Source organism: Penicillium canariense (genome assembly GCF_028826845.1).
Source record: "Penicillium canariense strain IBT 26290 chromosome Unknown utg000001l_segment0_segment0, whole genome shotgun sequence".
Classification (NCBI taxonomy): domain Eukaryota; kingdom Fungi; phylum Ascomycota; class Eurotiomycetes; order Eurotiales; family Aspergillaceae; genus Penicillium; species Penicillium canariense.
In genome coordinates, this window is record NW_026622728.1 from 992457 (window position 1) to 1019194 (window position 26738).

Consider the following 26738-nt stretch of genomic DNA (forward strand, 5'->3'; position numbering starts at 1 on the left):
AAAAATCCCAAATCGTATGCAAATGCTCGCTACAAACGCAGAAAAAGATGACCAAGCGCAAGCAATAAAGATCGACGAATGCAACTATAGATACAGGATATATGGCAGAGTCCAAAAATGCCTCTGCAGCAAAAGGGGGTATGAAGGATTCAATCATTAAAAAAAGGAAAAAAAGGGAAAAAAAGGGGAAGAAAGAAAATACAGAAAGATGTGACTCTCAACAATGAGAGATGATATCTCGGCTTATTCAAGTCGTTTGCTGCGTAGTTGGATATCCTCTTCGGAGAGAGATGCGATCCACAAGCATCGCTCGATAATGCCTTGAACAGGCACGAAACGGTATTTCGCGCTAGCATCGATCAAACGAAGCAGGTTCTTGACAATGCGAGCGGCTGTGCGATAACGCTCGAAGTTGACCAATAGTCCGCCACTGTGGCTATGGATTTGGGCTGGCTTTTGCGCATTATAGGTGAGGTCGTGCACGTACAGACCTGCATGGTGTTCGACAATCAGAACCTCACATAATATTAGGAAGAGGGAGAAGAGGGAAGCTTACCAATGAAGGGAATACAGCCTTCTTGCAAATTAGCTGTCTCCATTTCAACACGGAGATCATGGAAGTTGCGCACGGGCTGTATCAAACACTCCATGTCCTTGAACAGCCGCTTGTCTTCCTGGGGAATCAGCTGCCAGGTTTTCTGCAGCCGAGTACAATCAGACGAAGACAAAGCAATGGCGACCTGGAGCATTGTAGCATAGTTGCAGAGGCGACGCGCATGAGCGGCGGTGTGGATGTACTTGATGATGGTGCGGGCTCGTTCATGAATGTCACGTGTCAGAACAATCTCCGACACCACCCATTTCACCATGAGATTGAAGCGGCCAACTACCAGATCAATGCCTTTGCGTTCCTCAGTAGAAAGATATTGGACCCAGTTAAGGATGGACGGCGATGCGCTGCTCCACTTCATTTCGACCAAGTCTCGCCAATCAACTTCACTCAATGCAGCCATTTCAACCAAAGTCAACTGCTGAGCAAGCACTTGAGACCCACAGGCGAGGATGAAAGGAACGTGATCCGGGCCGATTTCACTCAGAGATAGTTCTGCAGGACGGTGTTTCTCCGAATTGGAAAGAACGTCAGTCGAGAACTGCGGAACGTTTCTATTTCGAGTATAGGGAGATTCCAGGTCCCGGTGCCTGGGAGAGGTATCTGGCGTGAGAGGCTGGGGCTGGAACCGCACCTTATCCATTGGCGAAGCAATGGAACCGAACGAACCGGGATGCTGAATAGTCATCGGAGGAGACGGGGGATGTGCCAGGGGGTGAGGTGGGATGTCAACAGTCGAAGCAGTCAGGCTGCGAGTACCCGTAGACAGGCGGTTGTCCATGGCTTCGCGAGAATCAATCATGTCAACGGATAATTCTGAGGACAAGGCGGACAGGCGCTTGGGAGTGTGCTGCCCGCCAGCCTCAGGAATCGTTGACCCGCGGGGGATGCGTCGCATGCTTTCGGTCTCTTGGATGATCTGAATTGATGGGTGTGATGATGCCAATTCAGAAGTGTCCCGGCTAGATATGAGACTGAGAGGAGCACCGTGAGTATGGGTGACGTGGGTAAGATCTGTAAGTGGCCGCTTCATCGACTCGTCCGTCAGTCCTCGCTCGAGAAGAGGTATAGAATTGTACGACTCCTCAGACTCGGCCACGGAATCCGAGTAGGGTCTGGGTGGCGCAAGTCTCCCTTCAACGGTAGAGTAGGTCGACTTATCCGTCTGTCGCCGCCGAGAAAGAACTTCCCAGCCAGGTCTCTCATGCCTTTCGCCACCAACACGAGAGTTTTCATCCTGTTCGCTAGTCTCGCGGTCGTCACACGGGCCTCTCCACTTGCCCTCGAGCTTGAGCAACGTTGACTCAATGCCTCCATCATCGTCATCAGGAATCTGTGCAAAACGAGCAATGGCTGCTTCAAAAGAGCGCCGCAAGTTTCGGTTCGATCCCCCCTGGGTTAAAGAAAATTGAGGGTTTGAAGGAATTAGGGCTGACGGTGGGCGCTCAGCCATGTCATTAGCTGTGGTTGCTGTCTCCGCTAGAGAGTCATCATAGGAGCGAGCGGACACAAAGGATCCGTGGCCAGACCCTGGCTCCAGTTCATCCACAAACTGCATCTGGCGCAAGTTACCCCCAGGTCGTCGACGAAGTGATGGAACGATCGACCTATCTGTGAGTTCTTGTGTAGCAACTGAGCCAGCAATGGACTTCCTGGCATCGCTATTTATCGACAGACGATGCTTGGAAATCCCACTCTGGAAGGAGGCATACTTTCGGAGCCGGAGAGAAAGCGACATCTGTTTGTTGGGCGTAGACTGGCGTTCGTTCGAGAAGGACTGCCGTTGCAAAGAAGAGCCAGATTTGATTGAGGGGGCTGGGTGCAGAGTATTGCTTTCTGGGCCCTCGCCCTTGTAGTAGATTGGGAGCAAGTATTCGCCCTCTCTCGGTACTGATTTCTGGGATTGGACATCCAACATACTTGACATCATCTTACTGTCGGAATCGGATCGAACATGAGGATTCATGGCGGCAGGCTCAGCTCCCTGCACGGCTCCTGACATGACAGGCAGATCAAACCTAGTATCATCAACAATGACAATGGATCCGCTGCCTGTAGTTAGTCCGCTCTTCTTTTTTGAGCCATCCGCCTTGGGGGTTTCAAGATATGACGGATCAAGGGCGTCTGCAGAAGAATTCTGCAAGGTGTTTTGCAGACCAGGGGCAGTGGGTATCTGCTGAGTCGCCTCTCTCTTAGCTTCGTTTGAACCCATGACTTGGCGGTATTGTTTCAAAGCTTCATCGCAGAGTATGTCTATCCGGGCTGGCCGCTTGGGGATGGCAGCCATCTTCCTTTCGCGATAAAATTCCGATCCCAAAGCAATATGATTAGGCATGGCAGATGTCTTCCCACGCGAAGGCAAGGAGATAGCCTCAGAAGCATTCGCAATCCGAGCAGAAACACTTTGGCCGCCATTTCTTGTGTGAAGTACTCGTTTTATAGACCCAATAATAGTCCTCACTCCAGAGTTCGATGGTCCCGTTTTGGAACCGCCGTCAGGAATGCTTCGTCGATCAGGATTGGATGAGTTCGAGGGTGGAGCCAAAGGCGGCGAGTCTGGAGCCATCATTGCCATGTACGACTCTGCCGGAGGATATAGTGCCCCGCGGATGAAGCTGACAGGGTCGAGAATCTCTTGCGGAGCAGGCCCCGCCGAGCCGAGTTCCATGCCGAACATAGGCACTCGATCATCTCGCACCGAATCCGAGAAGCTACCACTTCTCTTGTGCGCGTGGCTATGAAAGGGATGCCGTGATTTCATTGGCGACGCAGGAGGTGGTTCATGGGGAGACGTGCTTTTGGTGAGTGATAAAGGTACTGGACGCGGCGCCTTGCTTTTCGAGTAAGGCATGGACAGGCGCTTAGGAGACTTAGGAGGCAGAGAGCAAGAAAGGGCTACTAGGCTTTGCTCGCTCTTGATTGAGAATGGAATACTCTGTACGGTTGAAGCAGAATTGTTTCGGTCGTGTTGTGCAGAAGGAGGGAGGCTGTCACGGAAGTTGGTATCCGCAGAGGGAACCGTTCCATCAGGAGGAATGTCCGGTTGAGCTGCATCAGCGGGGACCAGCTCAATCTGATTGCTTCCAGGAACAATCGGAGTATCGGGATCGTTGTATGCACGAGAGAACTCGGAAGCGGTCCAGTAGACGGAGCACTTGCCATTCCAACACCGCTTCAAGTCGATGAGAATCTTCAAATCACTCATGCCGCCGTTTTTTCGCGATTTCACCTCTGTGTAGAGTGTATTGATAGTCTCACAAAAGTGAGTCCGGAGATCATAGTTTGCAACGAAGTCATCCACAAAGTAATTCAGGATCCAGTGGCGGAGGGCTGCAAATGTACGAATACGGATGATGCGGCCATCTTCCTGGAGTCGATTGATAGCCCATTTCAAACGTGCAAGAAGAAGGGCAAGCAGGTGACTTGGGGAGAGATATGAGCGGAACGTGAGGAAGAAGTCTGACACCAGCTCATAATCCATGAACGACTCGGAAGAGATCTGTGCAACAATGCGGGCAGGCGTAGCTGCACTGATATCTCTCGTGCCGGGAATATATCGCACGACAGATTCACTATCCATGTCCGACACCAAAGCTTCATAAATAGAGGGCTCGACAGGTCCCTTCAACTCGTAGACCACCGAGTTCCTCGGTATGGGGGAAGCTCGGCTGAGATCTATGGCCCCAGTTCCGGAAAATAAGGAGACTGCAAAAGAGGGACGGTTGAAAGAAAAAGAGTCTCTGCTGTATGCGCTTTGGAAATGAGTCGGCAAAGGGTCAGCCATACCACCCAGCAAGGTCGAGTTCCGGAAATTATCGGACACTGAGGTCCGCGTGTAAACGGAGCTATGTAGAATCGCACCCCCCTCAGCGTTGAATCGCGGTGACCCGAGCCGGTAATGAGGGATGGTGACTTCCAAAGCGGAGTGACCGGTTTTCTCGCCCGCAGACTTGGGTCGATCTTCGGGTCGGTCAATCACAATACGCAACTCTCCACGTTTTCCCTCGCCGAGTATTGACGGCTGTTCTGAAATCGTTGAGAACGAATTTGCTCGCTGGCGCGGATGGTTGGTAGGCTCGGGCCACGGGGCTTCGGAAGAGACCGACTCGGTATCGTCGCCAGCGGCACCACGCGGGCGAAGTTCAGAGAGCTGGGAACTCGACCACCGTGATGGGTCATGTCGAACCTGCGCATGTTTCTGCGGCTGAAGACCGTCGGTCACGACTTGATCCATGGGGGAGAACGGTACTATTGAGCGGCCTTTGTGCGGTGGATTTGCAACCGGCCTAGCCATGGAAAAGGTATTGTCAGCTCTCCTGCAGACGGTGTGCGACACGGAAGGCTATCGCCGAGATTATCGATCGAGATCGTACCTGAGAAAGATCTTGCCATTCTGGCCGACACTTCCAACCGTAAAATGACCTGCTTTACGCCCGGCCGGGCGTGTTTCTAGCGGGCCCCGGTGCATCTGGGTCTGGGATCGTTGTAACGGAGACTTTTGTAACAGTTCATGACTACCTTTGATCCGTAACCCCGTGGTCGTGGCGGTCCTTTCTCGTGTAGCCTTCAGTTCGAGGTTCCTCCTGATGATATTCCCACTCTGTGCCACCGTGTTGGCACGGCGTAATAGAGACGTCGCATTCGGAGACCCTCCACTGCGTGTTCGGATCAATGCCGGTAATTCATCGACACGGACTCTAGGCTCCGCCGGCTTATCTCTGGAGTGGGCGGGCGAGTCGGTAGCCGAAGGAATGGGCTCCATCGCGGGCGATTCGCGAGAGCTCCCGAATAACAGCTCTGCGGCGAACCGCTCCGTCGCGTCGAGAAGCTCGGAAGGTGTCCAGCGGTCGTAGCTTTCGTAGGTCGGGGATTAAGAACGCATCAGCAGCCCAGGTCGGGATCGGAAATGACGCTGGCACGACATGACCCGGCTGCCTCGAGTCAGGAGAGGGGGTTTGGTTGGAAGAGTAGGGAGCTCTTGTTTTGCCTGAGTGGAGTTGGGGAAGTGACCCGGCGCGGCGGAACCACAGGCGAACGCTGGGTAACCGTTCTTGCCACGGCCCCTGATCCCTTCAATTCATTTCGCCGTCACTCCTGGCGAACTTGACCAATTACGCCCCGAGGATCATTCGTCCACTCGGTACGGAGTGCACTGGACGGACTCCAACTTGGTCCCCTGCCATCCTTCAGGAATACTTTCACCCGGCCATACAACCGCCAGCTGAAAAGCTCCGGGACTGTGTAACGGCTCAAAATGGGGCCATGACAGCCGAGTTGATAGGTCGTCGCCTCTTCCTACTAGGCCCTCCCATTCGCCCCAGTGAAGCGAACCTCCATTGGAGCGCCAGCGCGCCCTTTGGTTGGCCGCTGCTCCCGCCGTTATGCCTGCTCCACTTAGTTTTCCTTAGTTTTCGGATCGGAGTGACGCGGCTCTGGAACCTGTGAGCAGATCGATGTATAAATGGAGCTCAGCTCCTGACACGTCTGCCGCAGAACCCCAGACCTGTCCCATCGCGGTGCTTGCGGTGCCTCATGTCTCATGCAGCCATGCAGCCCATGCAGCTTGACCGGGGCCCGGGAGGCCAGAGTTGGTATAGCTGACACTCTACCCATCCTCCTGGTGCTGGAGGGGTGCTGGGGGCTGCCGTGCTGGTCGCCCTGTGTGACTGGTGTCGCCGGTTCCACCGGTCGCCAATGCCAAGCCGTGGGTTTTCTCTCTCTCTCTCTCTCTCTCCTTTCATAGTCAAACCATCGGGTGATTGGGAACTTCACCCCGAGGCCTCACATGATCTCCTTTTCCCAGAGCAGGATCCACTGCGACTTCCTTCCCAGCAGAGTTGTTGCAGGACATACTACTCCGTAGGACATATTAAGTCGGCTCCAATCTGAGTGAGCTGATCTCCCTTCTCAACTTGACCGCCCCTCATGATCTGCGGGGAAGGTTTGCTTGGGGCGCGGGATCCTTTTGCTTGCTTCGACTAGGCTAACTTAAAACGGATATCGGATGGATCGCAGAGATCGCTGTGGGAGGGGAAGCTGTGCACGATAAGCCCGAGGAGGGGCTTTCTGGGTCTTACAGCCGATGCCTCGGAAACAAGAAAATGATTGATGGCAATAACATGGATACTACAGCTTTGGGCACCGAAAGAAAAGAGAGTGAAAGAAAAAGGAAAAAAACGAGACGGCTAAAGGAGGGCCTTTATGCATACAACATAATTTCAACCCATAAATTAACATCTCAGAGGACCACCGAAATCAGCGCACAGCTCCATAATAATTACAAGACCCGGTGGATGATTACCAAAGCTTGCAGGCAGGCTTCTTCTCGGGGCAGCTGAATGCATCCTTGAACTCTCGTGAGTTCGCCATGGTTTCCTGCGACCGTTTGGATTAGCTGGAGATTCTTGAACACGCAGGCGACGGGCCCAAACTCACAATGATCCGTGCGGACTTGGGCGCATGCGGGTCGTTGTAGATGGCTTGCTCTGCAGCCTCCTTGGTGCTCTTGCCACACCACCAGTTTCCGTAAGAGATGAAGAATAGCTGCTCCTTGCTAAAAGCATCCAGGCCGGGCAGGTGAAGATCCGGAGATGCCTCATCATGCTTCTTCCAGGCGTGGAACGAGGCCGTCAGGCCGCCCGCATCAGCGATGTTCTCGCCTAGCGTCAACCGTCCATTGACATGTAGAACCTTATCGCCAGGGCCGTCAACAGTGAACTGCGAATATTGGTCTACAAAGCACTGGGCTCGCTCCTCAAAGGCCTTGACGGTGTCGTCATCCCACCAATTTGTATAGTTTCCAGTCTCGTCGTAGTGCCGACCGGTGGAATCGAATGCTGCGGCTGATTAGCGATCGCAAAACAAGAATGCTCCGGTTAGATTGCCAACTTGACAGGGACATACGTACCATGAGAGAGCTCATGGCCACTGACAGCACCGAACGCACCATAGGCCAGGTATAAGGGGGCAGCAGGCCCGTAGAACGCTGGGGGCTGCATGATGCCGGCAGGGAAGACAATCTCGTTTCCTGGAGGGTTATAGTAGGCATTAACGGTTGGCGCAGTCATATCCCATTCATCCCGGTTGGTCGGTTTCCCCAATTTGGACCACTCGTTACGGAGATGGAACTTGGCCACGGCAACTTCATTCTCGAAGTACTTTTCGTCGGACACGGCCAGGTCGCGATAGTACTTCTCCACATCCTGCGCATCCAACACATTGGGACTCTTGGTTGGGTATCCGATCTTTTGAACAATGTTCTCCACCTTCTTTATACCAAGCTTCCGCACGTCGGGGGACATCCATGAGGTTTGGGTCAGGGTGAAAACGAATCGTTCCTTGATATCAGACACAACTTGATCGCCCAGTTTCTTCGACTCCTCTGAAAATGAGTCAAGAATATAGAAGCGACTGAGGCTCCAGCCGAGACCTTCATCTAGGCGTCTGAGGCACTTGCGCCATCGTTCTTCGGTCGCTTGCGGATCCTTGCCTTGGAGCTTATTGTTGAACTGTCGAAGAGGAGTAATCTTGTCATCTTCAATGCTAGCAGAGTATGCCTGGATGAGCTTCCACTGCAAGAAGAACGACACCGTTTCCCGAGAGGCATCATTCAGAATGTCAGACAAGTCCTTCATGTAAGAGGGTGATCCCACGATCAAGCGATTGCCCTTATAGTCGTGCGGTGCCAGCTCCGTAATAATATCTGCAAAGGAGATCTCGGGAACTAACGACTCGGTTTCCTTGATGCTGTGTGGGTTGTAGTATTTGGTAACGTCCTCCTGGGTTGCTGTGTCCGGGGTCACCTGTGCGAGCTTTGTTTCAAGGGCGACTATATCTTCAGCAATCTTGGCGTTTCCACCGAATTCTTGAAGTGTCTCCTTCAAGACCCGCGAGTAGTCGGCCAGTGTCTCAGTGTCATTATAGTATTCTCTCGCCGGGAGTCCAATTTCTCGAGGTGGGGAGGCAAATATCACCACATTATCAGGGTCCCGATCGTCGGGCTAAAGCTGTCAGTTTGATGTGCAGATAAACCAACCCTGGTCAGCCTAACTAGAAAGACAAACTTACAGAAACACTGGAGGACACCAAAGCCTCAACACCCAATTCCATCAGGAATAGGATCGCGCGAGTAAGATGATCCTGTGTTCCTGCGACAAGCCCACTCTTGGGAGGATAGATATTCTGTAGCGCCGCTAGCAAGTCGGCCAAAGGCTGGGCGCCACGTTTTCTGATCGAGGACTCGTCCAAACAAGCATCGTATCCAGCCTTGAGCTTCTCGAAGTTTTCCACATCAGCCGACTCCGGAGGTTCCGAGAGCTCCAGTATATGGCGCAGCCGGGTTTGAGAGTTCTCTGCCATGATCGTCCCAGCAAAGATCGAGCCCTGATCAGCTCGCATATCATGGCGCTCTCGCCATCCACCGCAAACGAACTGGTCGAAGTCAGTGCAGGGGTCAACTTTGTCATAGTTGGGATCCAAGTTGTAGATTATTTCCGATGCTGCATGAATGCATTCTGGTGTCTGACAGATGGCAGGTGGTGATTGCGGATACGGGGAAGATGGCTCGGTGGTCTCGGTCGGCGTGCCTTATAAGCAAGGGCGATTGTTAGAGATTGTCTTGGTCTTAGGAATTGATGGGGATAAATACTGTTGTACGATCGTAGCAAGCCATAAAGAAGAAGACCCATGCAGCCAACTGTCACGGCGCTTTTGATCCTGCCAAGGAGACGCGCTCTTTGTTTACAGCATCGCCGACCATGCGGTGCGCTCTGGACAAAAGCATTGTTCTCCCTCCCAAAATCATATCCATTGCTCAGAAGCCCTTGCTCCTCTTCAAGCTCCAACGTGTTAATCAAGATCGTCCCCGCTTTGTCGTCCTCGCTGGGTAGTAGTTAGTCCAATGTCTCCTAATCGGGATCCACTAATAAGATAAGCCAACCTGTGGAATGGCTTTGCCATTTTCATCGGATTCCTGGTGACTAGCCAGTACGAATCTTGTGAGTTGAGAATACAATCAACCCCTGGTTGTTGACTGACCAGGAGATGGCTACTCCGCACGGGGGTCTGGGGGGATGGCGTCACACACGCGATGGATGAGTCAGCGGACTGCCACTGCCCCGGATTCGCGCAGCCCCGGTTAGGTTAAGAGCGACAGGGAGCTGTGGTGGTTACACAACTGCCATTGGACACATACAACTCGCGATTTTCAGATCACAGATTCGAATATGGTCTTTGTCGATTTAAATATCAAGATATACACACTATTTACACAGGATAATGTCTGGTGGGTTACTGGTACATGTGCAAGCCAAATTGACTAATAGCCGCTACCGTTCTAGAGCCACCGGAGCCCCGCCTAGAGTCTCTGTCGACCGTGCCGTTCTTGCACGACCAAGACTTTATCAGTCGCAATGCACTTCTTGCCCAAATTCACGAGAAATCGTCGGTCCCGGAGTCCGGAATCGTTCTCGCTGGTCTCGGCAGCGTGGGTCCGCCGGGAAGAACAAACCCGCCACTTTCCTTAACAGTGCGCCTTCCACAAGACCCCAATTATTTCCAAAAGCCTTCCATAAGCGTAAGGCCCAAATACATGACATGAGAAAAGCGGTAGGAAACTCTTTCGTACAGTATGAACGTTGAATATTATCCACGGGCGTGAGTGACCAGCATATATCGAACATCAAATCAAACACCCCAAGACCATAGGAAATATGACCACAGCAGCCGAGACAGAAGCCAACATTAATGTCAATTTGATCTTGAAAATCAAATTGGGGACGTCTTGCAATGACCATAGCTGAAAGGCAGTGATGATAATGAGAAACACGGTGCAAGAGAGAAATCCGATCTGGGGTTTGGTGAGGGTGTGCGCCGGCGAGACAGCAGAGCCGGAGTTGGCGCGGGTTTCACCCGAGGATGCTGAACTTGGGTCCAATTTTGATATGTCTGTGATGACTCTTGCAACAAGGTCCGATAGATCGGAGTCAGTTGGTAGAGCCCTGTCAGCTGGTGGTAACTTCCTCCAAGATGACCCGGATAGGGTGAGCGCTTGCGTGATAATGTTTTTCGTCAAGGATACTTTCCGCTCCTTTGCCACTGTGGTGGAAACCTTCATTGCGTTTTTGATTTGTCGGCCGTTCATGGGAAGCTTTGAAAGTTCTATGATTTCCTCTTCCGAGACGAAATGGCTGGCCGATCGCGACAGGAATTGGGACCAGATTTGGCGCCGGGCAAGCTCGCTCAAGTCATCATACTCAAAGCAAAAGTGGATGCGACTCTGGAAAGCTGGGTCAATGCTGGACATTCGATTGGTGGTAAGCAGAATGATTCCCTGATAATATTCCAGATCGCGCAGGAATATCGAGGTGATCGCGTTCCTGGTTAGGTTGACATTGTCTCGCTCAGACAAGAAAACATCCGCTTCATCAAGTAGTAGCACCGCTTTCCATGTTTCCGCCAGTGCCAAAGCTGAAGCAAGATTTTTCTCGAGGGCAGAAGTTGATTGTCCCAGCTCTCCAGAGCTGATCATGTACAGCGGCCGACGGGTGATCTCCGCAACCACCTCGGCGGTTAGCGTCTTGCCCACTCCGGGAGGGCCAGCCAGCAGGCCTACAAGCCCTTTGCCCTTATTCCGCACGAAATCGTCGAAGCTGTCGGAGCCAGAATCTAGCCGCTGGGACTTGACCAGCGATTTTACGAAATCCTTTCGGTCCTCTGGGAGAACCAGCATTTCATCAATTCGCTTATTCCACTCGACGTTCTGCAGATGCATCACATCAAAGCCTCCTACAATCTGAGTGAGACTCATTTCCGCTTCGGAGATACGAAATGCACCTACCCCATCGCTTCTCCGTTAGGCTGAAGCCGTACAATATGGGACTGAGAAGACCCATCTGGTCTTCGGCCAAGGATTGTGTATTAATAGGGGTGGAGATGCTTGGCAAGAGATCGTTATTTGGTTTCGTGTTATCGAAGGTCACTGGATCCAGCATGACACGTCCATTGACCTAGCATGCATCGATTCGGTCAGTTCTCGGTAAGGGAGCTCTGTGGACAATCACTGGTCAATCTCACTGTGAATTTCTGGACACGTCCATTTCCATGCCCTTCATCTCCATCGATCGCATGACCTTTATATTCTTGCAGATGACCAGAGATGTGGAGACCCAGAAGTCGCTCTCCTCGTTGGACTAATTTACGCTCAAGCCTGGCGCAATTCTCATGATACACAATTGGGAAGAATGGTAACTGGCAAATCGGCTTGGATCCATGAAATGAACCGATCCCGTAGATAGTTGGTTCGACCCACCCCATGGAGTGCCCGTTAAAGTCCAGGTAGTCCATCTCTAGGATGAAGGATGACGAGCCATCCTGGCTCTGCTTGTATCCGGACGTACTTAAACGGAAGACTCGCTCTTCTCGCAGGGTACCCATGCCAAAGACCCTTGTGTTGGGACGAAACAATGTCCAGAGGAGATCATAAGTGACACGGTCCGTGGGAAGTTGCGAAAGCTCATAGGTCACCGAGGAAAAGTGTTCGTCAATGAAGCTCACGAGAGCAGTCAGCTCGAAAATCATGGCTCTCAGGATCGGATCTGAGCCTGACGTCTCAGTCTGCTGGGCGTTCTGTAGTTTCCGGGCAAAAGTAACCCGCTCATAGAAAAGGAGCTTCAATTCCTCTTTCTCCTGTCCTGTCCGTTAGCAAAGCTAGCTCAACGGCTCTGAGCGGCCCCAGTCGGAAGAGCCCAGGGATTCTGTGAGGACTTACTAAAGTGATCAAACTGGAAAACGGGATACTAGGCATATCCTGATATGCCTCTGAGATGATCTGCTGTAGGTGCTTTCCCCTGATGTCGACCACGTATTCGCCAGTAAAGACACCCTGAGCGCTGATGCGTCGCGCCACGATGATCACATAGCGGCTGAATGCTTGTGATCGGCTTTTGGGTTTGCTGGACTTGACGTAACGAAATCGCTGTTTCTTCCTAGAGAAAAGGGTGATTCAGAACCAAGGACTGTGGAGAGCCTCACCAGGTTGGCAGGTGCATGAGGGCGCGCATACTTATCCCAGCTGGGTCAAAGCGGTCAACATCGTGATCCTCGAGGTGAGACCTCATACATCATCTCGAAGGAGGGAGTGCATGACACTCACATTTGGTCAACCCGCACAATCGGCTGCCGCTCTTCTTTCTCTTGGCCATTGTCGACATCATTCTCATGCTCAGGCTCTTTCTCCGTTGGTGGTTCGACGCCGGTTGATGGGTCCATGTTGACTGCGCGTGTTGGCGCGGTTCCGATCCGCAGCTTCTGCCTAGCTTACGTTCAACATTAGAAAGAGAAGATGTTCATATGGCGAAGCCTAGTTATATTGTGTCCAGGTCAGTCCAGGCCGGTCCAGGTCGTGTGAGCGAGGCTGCCCCCCAAAATCCTAGTATGTCATCGTCATGCCAATCATCTCGTATCGACATTGCTTCCGCTCACTACAGAGTGTATTATGCACGATTGATGGGACGGGCACACTGTTCATGAGATAAAACCCCGCCTCTCATTCCTCTCAGCCTCCATGGGGCGCAGGAAGGAATGTGACGCCGTGTTCTATTGGCTGCAGCAGCCACCCCGTCTGCCTATTTACACAGACCAGCTTCCTCAAGAGGCTTGGAGGTGGGGAAGACGGGAATGTGACTTTGGGGTTGCACAGCCAGGGCCCTCGCAGGCGGAGGCACAGATCGCTGAGCCCAATTGCTCCGCAGAGCAGCGTTGATTTACCCCATTGGGCATCAAGAAAAACAAAACACCGTGCCGGGAATCAGAGTGCATTGGACTATTGGGCGGGTGCATGAAGCCATCATTCGGGCCTTCTGACCTATTCGATGGGCTATACCCTGCACAATTATCAGCCTCGAGCTATCGGACAACCAGACATGTTGTTTTCCTACCTGAAACACCCGGGTGAATGAGGCTGAGAGGTGACTGTTTCCCCGCCCCCAACACCCTTCATCCTTGAAGCCCAACCAGAGCAGCACATGCAGAGCGCATTGACTCAATGATTGTGCGCCAACATGAGGACGGGGGGCTGAGATTGTGAAGTGATGCTGCCCGTCTTCCCCTCCTTCACCCCTGGCCCATAAGCAAACAAACACATCCGAAATAGTGAACTCATGGAAATAATACGATTTGATTCGCCAACTAAAACCGGTGACTTTCTCCTTCTTGCCTGAGACGCGGCGAGCTGGTAGAGCCCGACTTCCCTGCACCCAACCCGATGCGATCACGGCGGGTAGGAGATACTTTATATAGGGGCACAGGATTTGCAGCTAACCGAGTATACGAGGTTCTTTAACCTTAGTCAACCAGATATTCTCTCAAGGAGTGGACAAACAGCCCAGATTTTTGATCTTCGTGTTGCTTTCTAACAGCTTTCATATCCTTCAGCCGAAGAACGATGGCCGCCGACACTACGCAGTCGAATCCGCGCTCGCTCGTTCGCGAAGACTATACAATCGGCTGGATTTCAACTCTTGCCGTAGAGTCCGCAGCGGCTAACGCCATGCTCACGGAGAAACATCAACGTCTCTCAACGGCGGAGGGTGACACTAATTCCTACGTGCTCGGCTCGATTGGAGGTCATAACATCGCCATGGCGTGCATCAACGAAGCTGGCGGGTTGCCTGCCCACATCGTCGCGAGCCATTTGATGACGTCGTTTCCGAATGTGCGGTACGTACTCATGGTGGGCCTTGGAGGGGGCATCCCCAGCGACCGCTATGACATTCGGCTGGGTGACATTGTCGTGAGTGAGCCTATGGAGGGGTCGCCCGGTGTGGTGCAGAGCGATTTCGGGAAGTGGGAAAGCGAGGGGTTCAAGCGAACAGGATCCTTGAATAGACCCGCCGAGGGGCTGGTCCGAGTGATGGGCGCCATGAAACGGTTGGATATCCTGGGAGAAAGCCGCATCCATAGCTATGTGAAACACCTCCCCACGGGGCGGTTCCGCCACCCGAACCAGTGGGCGTTCCAGGGCATCAACAATGATCCGATGTATGAAAACGATCAAACTCCCCGGAAGGTGGGAATATGCCCGGAGTGTGAGTTGCTCACAGAATACCATTCACCCGACCCCATCGTCCACTACGGCATCATTGCGTCCGGCAATCATGTCGTCAAGAACGAGCACCAGAGAACCGAGCTCCTGAATGCGCTGGGTGTCTGCTGTGTAGAGATGGAGGCGTTTGGACTCATGAATAACTTCCCATGTCTGGTTATCAGAGGGATCTCGGACTATGCCGACGGACGGAAGAATGATAAATGGCAAAGCTATGCAGCTCTGACCGCTGCGGCCTATGCAAAAGAGCTCCTGCTAGAGCTGCCGGCTGTGGACGTGTTCAGCACGCCCCCGGTGAGCGACCAGCTGCTGAAGCGTCAGTATGCCAGAGCCAAGAGCCATGTCGGAAGTTTCTAATACTATCTCTTGTCGGTACGTTTCCAGTGACCCAGCAGATCGATACGTTGGGCCACCAAGCCGCCGAGGAAAGAGCTGCCGCGCAGCAATTCCGAGATGAGGATGGAACCTGGAAACGGGACCAAGCTCGCCAGCAGACGAGTAAGACTGTCTCCTGCGCTCGGCGTCGACACGAGCTGTTGAAGAGTAACTAGCATACTGAATGAAACAGAGGACAAACTCCAAGCTTTGATTGGCCACGTCGACGTAGATGATTCCTTCAGCGGGGGCATCTTTGACAGTGCGACGGCAGAAACTCATCCAGAAACCTGTACCTGGCTCTTTGAGCATGGCTTCTTCAAGGAATGGATTGATTTCGACTCGGCCCATCCTGTTCTCTGGTTGCATGGAAATCACGGAGCGGGGAAAACTTGCCTGTGTGCAGCAGCGATTCGACAGGTGCAGGATCTGGCTCGACAGGATTCTAGTGGACGAGCCCCAGCCCTTGCCTGGCACTTCATTACCAAAGAGCAATATGTGCCACGGAATCAGATGCTCCGTTCCCTCGCGACGCAGTTGTTAGGATGCCTGAAAAAAGATATCAACGACAATATACCCGACTCAATCAAACCGTTTCTGACTATCAACAAAATTGACTCAACCAGGGTTGAACATCTAATCAGTGCTCTCTTCAGCGAGCTTCCTCAAACGGTTCTCTTCCTTGACGGCCTTGATGAGACAGAATACGTAGAGAACAATCCTTCGTCGCACGCCATCCGCCACGAGAGTGAAGTCCCCACTCTTGTTACCTTTCTCCTCCGAGAAGTCGGCAAGCATCCCACAAAAGTGAGAGTGTGGTTTGGTAGCCAACCACTTCCCTCAATCCGACAGTACCTTTCTGGTTCGGGGTTGTTCGACAGGATCCGAGAATTCCCACTGCAACCAGCAGACACGAGCAATGACATCCTGAGGTATCTACTTTCGGGAATGGGCCAGGACGGGAGTCTTGCCCAGGCTTTTCTCAAAGCTGTCATAGCAACAGAGGTCGAGGGAAGCTTTCTGTGGGCACGCCTCATGCTTGATGACTTGAAACAAGAAGCTGAGAATCGCGATGACATGCTTGACTTGGTATTGAGAGGCCTTCCAAATGAGATGACTGAGGTATACGAACGTATCATTAAGCGCATTCAGGCGAAGGAGAAGGGAAAGAAAAATAGACAGCCGCTGTGGAAGTAGGTTATTATCTCTTGCTTGAATCGTATGAAGGTTGAATTAACCTCATTGACTTTGCAGGGTTGTCCTTTCGCTTTTGACATTTTCCAAACGCCCGCTGAAAATCGACGAGGTGATCGAAGCCGTGGCAATTCTTCGCACAGACAAATATTGTGACCTCAGCGACAACACGAAATCGAGTCGAGATAAGATCCTCAATAGCTGTCTCTCTCTAATACGATGCATCAAGACTGGTAAGAACCGTGAGACCGAGGTGCTGCGGCTGTCACACTCGGCTGTTGGAAAATTTCTCATGGAAAGATCTGAGAATCAAGCAAACGGCCAACAGTTGGTCGATCGCTGCATCATCGGGAGATGCTGTCTTCAATACCTCTCCCAACCCCGGTATAGCCGGCCTCTCCATCGGGCCAAGTCGACGGGTATATGGAAGAGTGGTGATGATGACATTACGTCCCATCGGTTCCTGCTTTATGCATCCAAGTACTGGTATATACATCTTGATGATCCCCGTCTGGACTCTGCCTTGACTTCCAGTGAGTCCGTCTCGGTGGACTCGCGTATCGAGAATGGAGAGGCTGTGGTCTGCTTCTTGAAATCGCAAAACCTCTCGACTATGTTCCAGGTCCAGAGTCTGTTTGTGATCGGACACTTCTTGCAGCGGTTTGACCCCATCACGGAACGAAGCAATGCAATCCGGCGGACATTGCCAAATTGGATGAAGCTGTATGATCCTGATCTCGATCAGGAGTATCGAAATTTCCAATGTGAATGGTGCTATCTGCTTCAATCCGGGCCAGGCTTTCAGTTCAGTGGAGAGTTGGACCGCTGTTTTTGGCAGTCTTATGGGTCCGCGAGTTTTCTATTTCACCAAAAGAGCCGCTACAAGAGCTTCGAGCTCAGCACAGCCCCGGGTCCTGGGGGTGTGCCTCAAGATAGCTGCCAAATCCAACAGGGATCCCACGACGGAAGGCACTTTGTGACATACCAAATCCACACAGTTAGGTACGTTGCCGTGTGGGACTTATTTTCGATATCGCTCACAGGACTCTTAGTGGCTCCAGTGAACTTGTCCTACATCAATGGACCCTCAATGGTGCGGACACGCCTCGACTCCAGAAACAGAGCCGCCTTTTATTTTCCGCGGAGGCAGCTCACCTTGACCGCTATTCATTTCCGTGCTCAACCTCATTCCGATCTATGCCCTTGATCCCACGCTTCCACGCCGTTGTCCCACCAGAAGCAGTCTTTATCCATGAGGAAGCTTCTGTTGTCAGAGTCGGGGCCATGTTATTCCGCAAGGTCACAGATGCAGGCCAGGGGACCATTTACGAAGAGCTCTGTGATAAGGTCCTAGAAGACGGATGGGAGGACATCATCTGTCGTGGAGATTTCTTGGTCTTATGCCGCAGGCGCAAGTCAACAGCAGCACACAAGCCACTCACGGAAGAGAAAAAAAGACAGAGAGTCCAGGCAATGAGACAGCGAATGAAGACTGTGCATGCTAGACAGGATCGTTTGCTATCTAAGAGCTCCTCTCGCGATTCTCGACAGATAATGTCGTCAATGAGACGTCAAATCGCAAGGGATATTCTCGGCGGACACGCTTCGGATCTGGAAGTCGATACTGACTCATCCGAGACAGGGTCGGATAGCTCTAGCTCGAATGGACTACCAGACTTTCCATCTGCAGAGGAATCATGGAGTGAGGAATTTGAAAGCGAACATGACCTGCTCGAAAACATCAGTGAAGGCGATAGTGCTGAAAGTGATCTGGACCTGGAGTCGTGCCCTTCGAGCAGCACGGACTCTGACATTGAATCTCGCATCAGCAACAACTCCGGGGGAAGTAGCGAACTAGGTGATACCGAGTCCCTGGAATCCCACGTGAACCTGAGTTCCTGCTTTGAATCTGAGGGCACAGAAAGTAGCTTTGAGTCAGATGAGGATTCTATCACCGAATTCACGCCGGTCTCTCCGAGCTTCGAGAATAAAAACAGCGTCAAGATCAACGACCACGGTGTTCCCAATATCTGTTGCGATATGTGCGTGAACATCTCACTTCGAATATGGTACCACTGTGTTCATTGCGAGGATGATAGTTTCGACCTCTGTCAGCGCTGCGAACGGGAGGGACGATGGTGCTTTGACCTCGACCATCAACTGTATCGGTACGTTGCCAGGAAGCCGGTTGGGGTCATTTCTCGGCGCAGCTTCACCATCCGTCAAGAAATCGCCATCCTTCGCCTGGACCAGAAGACCCCAAAGCTCCTTTTCCACCTACACAAGAAGTACCGGGATGTGATTTACGGGTCGCCTCCCGTGATTCATGCCTGCCATCCCTTGGTTGTCTGGCCATTGAGTGGCTCCCGCCTCCTCTTTGCTGATTTTGAGAACAATAAGTTCTTCGAGTACAAGATTGCGAGCTACACGAGAAGAAAATGTGAGCCTTTCCCCTCCGTCTTGCTTTCCCCATCCGAGAGAATCAGGATCTTGGGCTGACCCCTCGGCTGTTGTACAAAGCCTATCCTATATGCACCAGTCTTTCGTTCTCCCCTTGCGGCGAATTCCTCCGCATGGCCGCCATTGATGCCACCCCGGAGAAGAGGAAGAAGGTCACATCACAGGTGGCCGGTCAGGCATCCGCAACCAAAGGCGACAAGCCCAGGATGTACATCAGCTGCCATGTGTTGGTGCTGCAGCTGTCCGCTACCAGCCCATCCCGCACCCCACCCAAACTATACGCCACCACCACCGTACATCTGGGGTGCTCCAGTTGGCGGCCGTTTGTGCCCACACTGCCCTTTGCGTTCACATGGACTCCGACGGAGCTGTACCTCTGTATCAGCGAGTCAATTCTCCGTACCTACCGCATCATCTTTCCCGCCCTGTCGCCTGTCCGCCCCAATGCTACTGAGAAAGAACCGGCCAGCCAGGCAGCCTTCAACGTTCTGGTGCCGGAAGAGAGCATCCTGCTCCCCCGTTCGGCACGCATTCGGTCCGTGCAGTTCTTCCCTCCGGCTACAGCGGGGGGCAACGCAACGGTGGTCATCGGGCCGCGCTACGGCAAGCATCCCGCACCCTCGATTGGCATCTACCTCCAAGAAAAGGATCTCGGGGCATGGGTTGCGGCCGACCCGGCGATGATCGGCCGCCGGCTGTGTATGCCTGAAGATCGGTGGACTGGCGAGTTCGAGGACTTTGACGAGCTCCAGGACTGTGATATTATTCCCTTTGATGATTAGGTCGCCGACTTCTAGTTTTATTTCTATTTTCTCTCTAGGTGGCAGCAATACAGTATATTCCGCAGCCAGGCTAGTGTTGGTGAGCTCCCTGTTTACTATGGATAGATTATCTCTATCAATATAAGAAGTATCGATTGGTGGCAGCCTGCGAACAATATATGCAATGGAATCGGCGCTTCGATTTACCCCACACAGCCAACTGAAAGCTATCGACCAGCGGGTCGGCTTTCCCTGGATCGCCAGCCCGCTCAACCCCACTTAAGTACTGTCCGGTTGGTCCCGGCCGCTGTCGATGCTGCCGTGGAACGGTGGAGAGCAAAAGGACACTGCTCCAGATGCATTATCCCGTCCATGGATGTGATCCAGTTTGACATACTCCCCGGTGATAAGGGGTAAGGCCGGATTGTGTCGAGGCTACCTTGCGGGAGACCAGGAGGCGAAGAGTGAAGAAACATCTGCAAAAGACTTACTTCAAATTGATATACGAGACCTTGAAGTGGCTTCTGACGGCCGCAAATACCGTCGTGAAGGGCTTGGCAAGGATGAAACGATTCGGCGATGGCCGGCCCCAGCAAAAGATTAGGATAATATACCCCAACGTCTGCAAAGAAAGACCTTTCCTGCCGGTGTCAAACTTCTCTGCAGCCCAGATAATGCGAGACAAGAGTACGTAAATAGTTAGACTATGAAGCAATCCTAATCTTTCTCACTCAGACTCGTCTTTGTCCATGGCCTGACAGGGGATCGTGATGTAACATGGGCTCTTGCAGGTAGTCTGCGGATTCCCCAACCCTTTAGGCGGCGAGGAAGTGTGCGATACGAGAGATATCAGTTAAATGACGCTGCTTGAGGTGGGCACAGATTGGTAAGGGTAGAACTAATGGTAGTGGTGGTAGGTAGCTGATCGGGAAAAGATTAGCGACGCCATGAAAAGACCCGTGACCGTGACAGTGACCGCGTAAAGCATACCCCACGCCCAGGAAGAAAAAGAAAAGCGAGCTACCTTCCTCCGATTTCGGGGCAGGCGGCATATTGACATTGCCGCTTTTTTGGAATATATATGCCTTTAATACATCGCGACGGCAGTGACTCCGAGTCTCAAGTCAGAAAGTGCCCATGTCAGCCTTCCCTAAGCATACGACGAGGTTGGCAGTGTTTATTCAACATTGATGTTGGGTGTCTAATAATATTCACTTCATATCGATCAAACACTGGATTAATCTTAGATGGCTTGACAAGGATGCGAGGTTCAAAGTAAATGGACAATACACCGTAATCCTGCGCATAGACACACCAAGAGCTCCGTACAATTCTCTACGAGGGCCTAAAAAGATCTCCTACTGTATGCGAAACCAACACGCGCGGTGTGTATAGCATCTAGACCGTATCTCACAGCATTGCGAGACGAGTCAAAAATGGCAGCGTCAGGGGAGCTGCATGTCTCAGCATCAGGACGGAAAGCTTACCCCAACCGATGAAACGGGTTAAAGATAGAAGCGAAGAGCCACGAGGCAAACTCGTGCTAAAACTCACAATTCTCCGGCAACGACGATCCCACACCAGGAACGATGGCTTGGCAGAGCGGAGAGGTCAACCTGACGTCTCGCGCAACAAATCCCGAAGACCAGGCGGTCAGGGTACTTAACCCCTTGAAGACCGGCAGCTGGCCTGCTGTCAAATGCAGATCGACAACGGTTAATTTGCTAGGTCCCACTGGACAACGGTTTCGGCCTCCTTGTCCGTTGAGCGTTATCATCGATCGCCATTTCTCCAACGGCGATGACTTCCCGGAGTTAAGTCGTGCCCATCAAAAGCGGAGATTCGCGTTGCGATGTACTTCGTACTCGCGGTCTGGCGGTCTGGACCCCCTTGTCCCCTCCCCACGCCAAGAAAGAGCGCGGGAATCACGGATAGTACGGAGTAGCTAGGTGACCTTTAAACTTTAGAGAGCGTTGAAGTTTCCTTGCGCGTCTCTGGACGTTTTTGGAGGTGAGGACCGAAATCAAGGGTTGTTGATCGCCGCTGGGAAAGGAGGTTGCCCATGTGGCGGGAACGCTTTTTTCGCGCAACGCGGCCTGTTGGTGGATACATCCACTGGTATCTGGCGAGAACTTGTTTGGCAGCGAATAGGATGCGAAGCCTGTCTCTTTCCCAATTTGTCCAGAAGGTCGCACCGTTTTTTGGGTGGGAGCTAGGGATCTCGGCACAACTCGTCAGTTGAGAGAACGGAAGCTGTGGAGGAGGTTAGCGTGTTGACTAGTTTGCTCGAAAAGCACTCCATCTTGCAGGTATGTATCTGCTTCGATGTCTAGTCTCTTCCATGTGGTCATTGCTTCCGGGTAAATGGCATTTGTATCCGTACTTTGTGCTTTGTGCATAATTCCGGATCCTTGGCACGTGCAATGGAGAGTTTAGAAGGGGCGCCTCAACGCCCGCAGGAATGTGTAGTTTTCCCCCACCTTTTACGCTTCAGCCTCCCGCAGTCTTGACTCGTGTCCTTTTTGCATCCGTTGGCACTGTTACTAGCCATGAATAATGAGGATTGTTACCTGTACAATCCAGTACTTATGCATGTCGCATCTTTTACATAATGCCCAGCCGGGAAGAATTCGTCTTAGGTCGGACGCGAGGTAGTGCCTGCGATCCCACATGCCTGGATCCTAGGGGAATATATCTCCACATCCAAGCATGCTGAGGATGACCCCTGCAGTAGTTTCACGGGGCGCATGACATATCGCCCGGACAACATGAAACCGAAAACGATGAACCGAGGTGGCCTATCAGGACAGGGAGAATGGCGAGCGGACAGACCAGCAGATCAGCAGTCACTAGTCAGCATTGGGTTAGGAAGCCCTGTATTGGGCGAGTGAAAGATACGGAGACTACGGACTCGGAGGCCCCGTCCTTCGCGATCAGGGGAAATTTCCCGGCTTGTACTGTATGATGTCCCAAGCTCAGCTCATGGAAAATACGAGTCCAACCTCGGTTCTTGTGGGAGGAGATGCTTGGAGGGCCGGACTTGGTTTCTGTGTGGAGTTTGACTGCCCACAGTATGACAGGCTCCACCGTACTGCCGAACCTTCGTTTGGCCCAGGTGGACGGGTCACTTTGCCCAGGAGTCTCGGACTGTGCCTGACAGTCCACTAAGCGAAGGGCGCTTCTGCCCGCGAAACCCAATCTCCCTGATTGGCAGCGGCCTCGTACAGTAAGCATCTCTCCACCACAAGCTGGCCCATGAGGAGGGGGACAAACATGCCACCACGAGGCTACAGCCGCAGGAATCCTCAGGGGAGGCATTTGGGGTCCTGGCAATGAGATCTTTCTGGGATGGGCTCTCCCGGCTTAGCGGAATAAACCCGGGCCAAGAACCCAAAAACCGGCATCAGTCGACGGAGCAGATTCTTGGTATGAGGGACTATGCCGTAGTTGGAGTAGTGAGCCATGCGCCGCGATAAAGAGCGCCCGGAAGACCCCCCCCTCCTCCCAACCCCGAATAGGGCCGGCGTAGGGTCATCGCTGGGGACTGCATTCTGCCATTGTTTCAGAAAATTTCTCGAGTTCTGCCGCCAGCACGGTTTCAGCAATTGCATGCCGATCGCTAGCAGACCGCATGGTGGCTTGGCGTGCAGTTCGAAGAACCGTCGAAACCTATGCGCGGCGCAGGGACCGTACCCACCTGCGTCTCTGACCCGGTTGGCCGCAGCAGAGCATGGCCCTGGTCACGAACGGACTTGGTAGATCTTCACATGGCAGGCTCGAAGGGATGGGAGGAGGTACAGCATGTACAAAATACTGTCCTGAGTACTGTGCGAGCAGGATGCAAGGGGAGCTTCGATGAAGAATCCTGTGTTCGAGAACGACCCGCGCAATCGCTCTGATTGGCCCCTCGCAGGGGACCGAGAGCGAGCTTCAATAGTCTGCCACGCCTTGTCCACGCCTTGTCCACGATGATGGATCGGTCGGATCTTTCAGGCCTGGTATGATGTACGATCCTGGGGGCCGTATTCGGCTATTTCTTCAGGATGCTGACGCTTGCGTATAAGGGCGGCAGATCAGAGAGAGTGCGAGCAGCCGGGACCCAGCGTGAAACCTGGAGCCGCTTGACACGCGCCGCGCAGCATTAGGCAGTCTGAGGCGCGGAATGCATGCCGGGCGCATGGCTGCCCACCGTTCGAGCGAAGTACAATTAATTCTGCCGTACTATGAATATTATCCTATTTACAGTAGTGTCTTTTTCTCCTCGGGACGGAGAACAGTACAGTGTGGAGTACTGTACAGTAGGTACCGGGTACTGTACCGACTGGACGGAGCAGTACATTTTGTAAGCACCGAGTTCTCCGTACATGTATTCGTACGACTCTATTCTCCATTATTTATGTATATTTCATCGTGAGTACGTACAGACTGCTCGGATATACAGAAGGATATACTGTACATAGTACGGTGTATCAGATCATGGATTCCTGGTATTATTTGAGCAAATCAAACAGGGGGGAGGGGGGCAAAGGCCCCATTCCCAGGTGGATCAGCCTAGTGCCACTGCTGGTACGAGCTTTTGTACTCCGTGGGCGGAGAAGAGGAGGACAAGGGGCAAGAGAAGGGGCAAGAGCAGGGGAAGCCAATACAGCTGCCAAAATACTCGGTACCTATTGTAGAGAGTAACTCGTCGATTTACATGCCGACAGCGAAAAGAAGTATAAGAAGAAGAGCCCCCTAACGGATACTCTGTCCACATTCCTAGACGAATCTCCGCGCGAGGAGAAGACTCGATCAACGGAGCCAGTCTAGCCAGCCATCCTCTCTCCCCGCTTGGGTGGGCTTCGTGTGGGACGGCAGAGATGTACTACCGCGCTCTTTGAATGCGCTACGCTTTGCTTTCGTCTCCGCCGACTGACTCTTCTTCTCCCTTTTCCTTTCCTCCCCCCTCCCCTCTCCCTGCCGAGTCCACGATTCCCTTTCGTGACATCCATCGCTCAGCCCATCCGTGCTTTTGGTTCTCGCTTACCCCTGTGTCCTTGGAGGAAGCGCGCCGGTTCTCCAAAGCTTGAGACCCAATCAGACCGACCAGCTCTAGCTTCAGCTCCCCCCCCGGAACCCAAAGTCTGGAACACTCCCGCGCGTCGACATCACCACGCGGTATCGGCACAGCACCGTCCCTCGATCCCTCGCTTTTTCCCTCCGCTCTCCAAATCGTCCTGCGAACCGACGTCGCCCTTGGCACGCCACGGATACAGTCCTCTCCCTCGGAGGAGAGTCTAGCCCAGTTGGAAACTCGGCGACACAGAACCCCTTCACGGAACGTGGCCGATCCTAGCCGTGGGGAAAGAATCGATCAGAGCGCTCTCCGACGGGCCTTTGGATACTGCCGCTATTCCTTGCCGCATGCGTCGACTGGCAGGCGAGCAAGCGTTCTGGGTACCAGGTAGGCGCAACACCTATCAGGCGGCTTCGAGACACCTCACGGTGCCTTTGGAATCTGGAATCGAAGTCCCGGTGTCTCTGGATCTTGCCCGGTGTGGCGCCGAGCCATCGCATCCCTGATTCAGATTCAACCAGGGCACCGTTGATGTGCCGATTCTCGAGGCCGCAGCAAGTCTTCTCGATCACTGCTAACGATTAGCACCCTAAAGAATTTGAATTTTCGCCTTTGTGTTGCTGAGCCCTGAATCATGGGCTGTATCAATTCCAAACCCGCCGAGGCGGACAAGGAAGCTCTGTCGCGCAATGCCCGTATAGAACGGACCCTCAAGAATGACAAGAAGACATTGGATCGGACGATCAAGATTCTGCTGCTGGGTGCGTTATGCATAGAATTGCCTCAGGTTTGCGGCCACGCGAACGTGCTAACAGCTTATTAGGTGCGGGAGAGTCTGGAAAGTCAACCATTATCAAGCAAATGCGAATCATTCACAGCGGAGGTTTCCCCGACGAAGAGCGCCACCAAACGCGAGCGGTCATCTACTCGAATATTGTTATCGCCTTCAAGGTTTTGTTGGATATCATGAAATCTGAAGGTATTGACTTTGAGCATGAAAGCACAAAGGTACGCTTCACTCTCTGCGGCCTGCTTAGGTGGTTGGACTGACAAGTTTCTCCGTCAAGCCATTGGCACAACTATTAGAAAGTACCGAGCCGGACGTAGGGTCAGACGAGGCCTTCTCCGACCTCCAGGTCCGTGATGCGATGAGGGGGATGTGGAGCGATGCGGGCGTCCAAAAGGCCGTGGCTCGTGGCCATGAATTCGCCCTTCACGATAACCTGTGCTTGTGAGTCAAAACTGGGCGCGTGCCGACTTGCAATTTATGCTAACGATGTTCCATCCAGCTTTTACGATTCCTTGGATCGCATTTTCACGCCCAATTGGCTTCCTGATAACCAGGACATGCTCCAAGCGCGACTTCGAACAACAGGAATTACGGAGACCCTGTTTGAACTGGGCCAGATGAACTTTCGTATGATGGATGTTGGTGGACAGCGGTCAGAACGGAAGAAGTGGATCCATTGCTTCGAGGGCGTACAGTGCTTGTTGTTCATGGTTGCATTGTCTGGTTACGACCAGTGCCTGGTTGAAGATCAAAACGCGGTAAGTGCGCCTTTTGCTTTGCCTTGTCCTAGGACCACTCGCCAGACAGGTAGCTAACCATATTTCTTATGCAGAACCAAATGCACGAAGCCATGATGCTCTTTGAGTCGCTCGTCAATGGCGAGTGGTTCAAGCGCAAGCCCATCATCCTTTTCCTTAATAAGATGGATCTGTTCAGGGGAAAACTCGAAATTTCCTCTATCTCGAAACACTTCCCAGATTACACAGGCTCTAACACCGATTTTGATGCCGCGGTACGATACTTCTCAGACCGATTCCGTGGTATCAACCGCATTCCCGATCGCGAGATCTACATCCACCGGACCAATGCCACGGACACGACCTTGCTCAAGGCGACCATGGATTCGGTACAGGACATGATCATCCAGAAAAATCTACATACCTTGATACTATAAGGCAGCGGCATTAAAAAATACCGGTGGCCTTTATGATGAACGTCATTGTTGCCACGAAGTTGATTTTCGTTTCTTGTCGAGCTCTCTAGCCTACCCTTTTTCCGTGTTGTATACCTCGGCGGCTCCGTTTCCTTCTGTCATCTGCAACTTGACTATACCTCCCCTCCTATGTTTCTTCATATCTTTTTCGTGTTCTTTCTTTTTATTGCGATCTCTT

General features: G+C 52.6%; 7 protein-coding genes across 7 annotated transcripts; 4 read left to right on the plus strand and 3 right to left on the minus strand.

Moving 5' to 3' along the window:
* Positions 1 to 243: 243 nt before the first annotated feature.
* N7482_000331 (mitotic regulator LTE1) lies at positions 244 to 5372 on the minus strand (the record flags this gene model as incomplete). Its single annotated transcript, XM_056682456.1, has 3 exons — positions 244 to 491; positions 557 to 4896; positions 4984 to 5372. The coding sequence occupies 3 exons, from the start codon at positions 5370 to 5372 to the stop codon at positions 244 to 246; spliced, it is 4977 nt and encodes a 1658-aa protein (XP_056546062.1).
* A 1535-nt stretch (positions 5373 to 6907) lies between these two features.
* On the minus strand, positions 6908 to 9568 carry N7482_000332 (M13 family metallopeptidase; the record flags this gene model as incomplete). Its single annotated transcript, XM_056682457.1, has 6 exons — positions 6908 to 6985; positions 7046 to 7446; positions 7518 to 8610; positions 8678 to 9195; positions 9258 to 9490; positions 9549 to 9568. The coding sequence occupies 6 exons, from the start codon at positions 9566 to 9568 to the stop codon at positions 6908 to 6910; spliced, it is 2343 nt and encodes a 780-aa protein (XP_056546063.1).
* A 721-nt stretch (positions 9569 to 10289) lies between these two features.
* On the minus strand, positions 10290 to 12877 carry N7482_000333 (ATP-binding protein; the record flags this gene model as incomplete). The annotated part of the gene is made up of 5 exons (XM_056682458.1): positions 10290 to 11395; positions 11448 to 11616; positions 11684 to 12295; positions 12378 to 12594; positions 12762 to 12877. The coding sequence occupies 5 exons, from the start codon at positions 12875 to 12877 to the stop codon at positions 10290 to 10292; spliced, it is 2220 nt and encodes a 739-aa protein (XP_056546064.1).
* Positions 12878 to 14051: 1174 nt separating this feature from the next.
* N7482_000334 (5'-methylthioadenosine/S-adenosylhomocysteine nucleosidase family protein) lies at positions 14052 to 15068 on the plus strand (the record flags this gene model as incomplete). Its single annotated transcript, XM_056682459.1, has 1 exon — positions 14052 to 15068. One exon carries the CDS (start codon positions 14052 to 14054, stop codon positions 15066 to 15068), a length of 1017 nt encoding a protein of 338 aa, XP_056546065.1.
* Positions 15069 to 17477: 2409 nt separating this feature from the next.
* Positions 17478 to 18779, plus strand: N7482_000335 (uncharacterized protein; the record flags this gene model as incomplete). The annotated part of the gene is made up of 1 exon (XM_056682460.1): positions 17478 to 18779. One exon carries the CDS (start codon positions 17478 to 17480, stop codon positions 18777 to 18779), a length of 1302 nt encoding a protein of 433 aa, XP_056546066.1.
* A 74-nt stretch (positions 18780 to 18853) lies between these two features.
* N7482_000336 (uncharacterized protein) lies at positions 18854 to 19522 on the plus strand (the record flags this gene model as incomplete). The annotated part of the gene is made up of 1 exon (XM_056682461.1): positions 18854 to 19522. The coding sequence occupies one exon, from the start codon at positions 18854 to 18856 to the stop codon at positions 19520 to 19522; it is 669 nt and encodes a 222-aa protein (XP_056546067.1).
* A 5669-nt stretch (positions 19523 to 25191) lies between these two features.
* On the plus strand, positions 25192 to 26521 carry N7482_000337 (guanine nucleotide-binding protein subunit alpha; the record flags this gene model as incomplete). The annotated part of the gene is made up of 5 exons (XM_056682462.1): positions 25192 to 25318; positions 25381 to 25565; positions 25625 to 25788; positions 25847 to 26105; positions 26180 to 26521. The coding sequence occupies 5 exons, from the start codon at positions 25192 to 25194 to the stop codon at positions 26519 to 26521; spliced, it is 1077 nt and encodes a 358-aa protein (XP_056546068.1).
* Between the last annotated feature and the right edge of the window lie 217 nt (positions 26522 to 26738).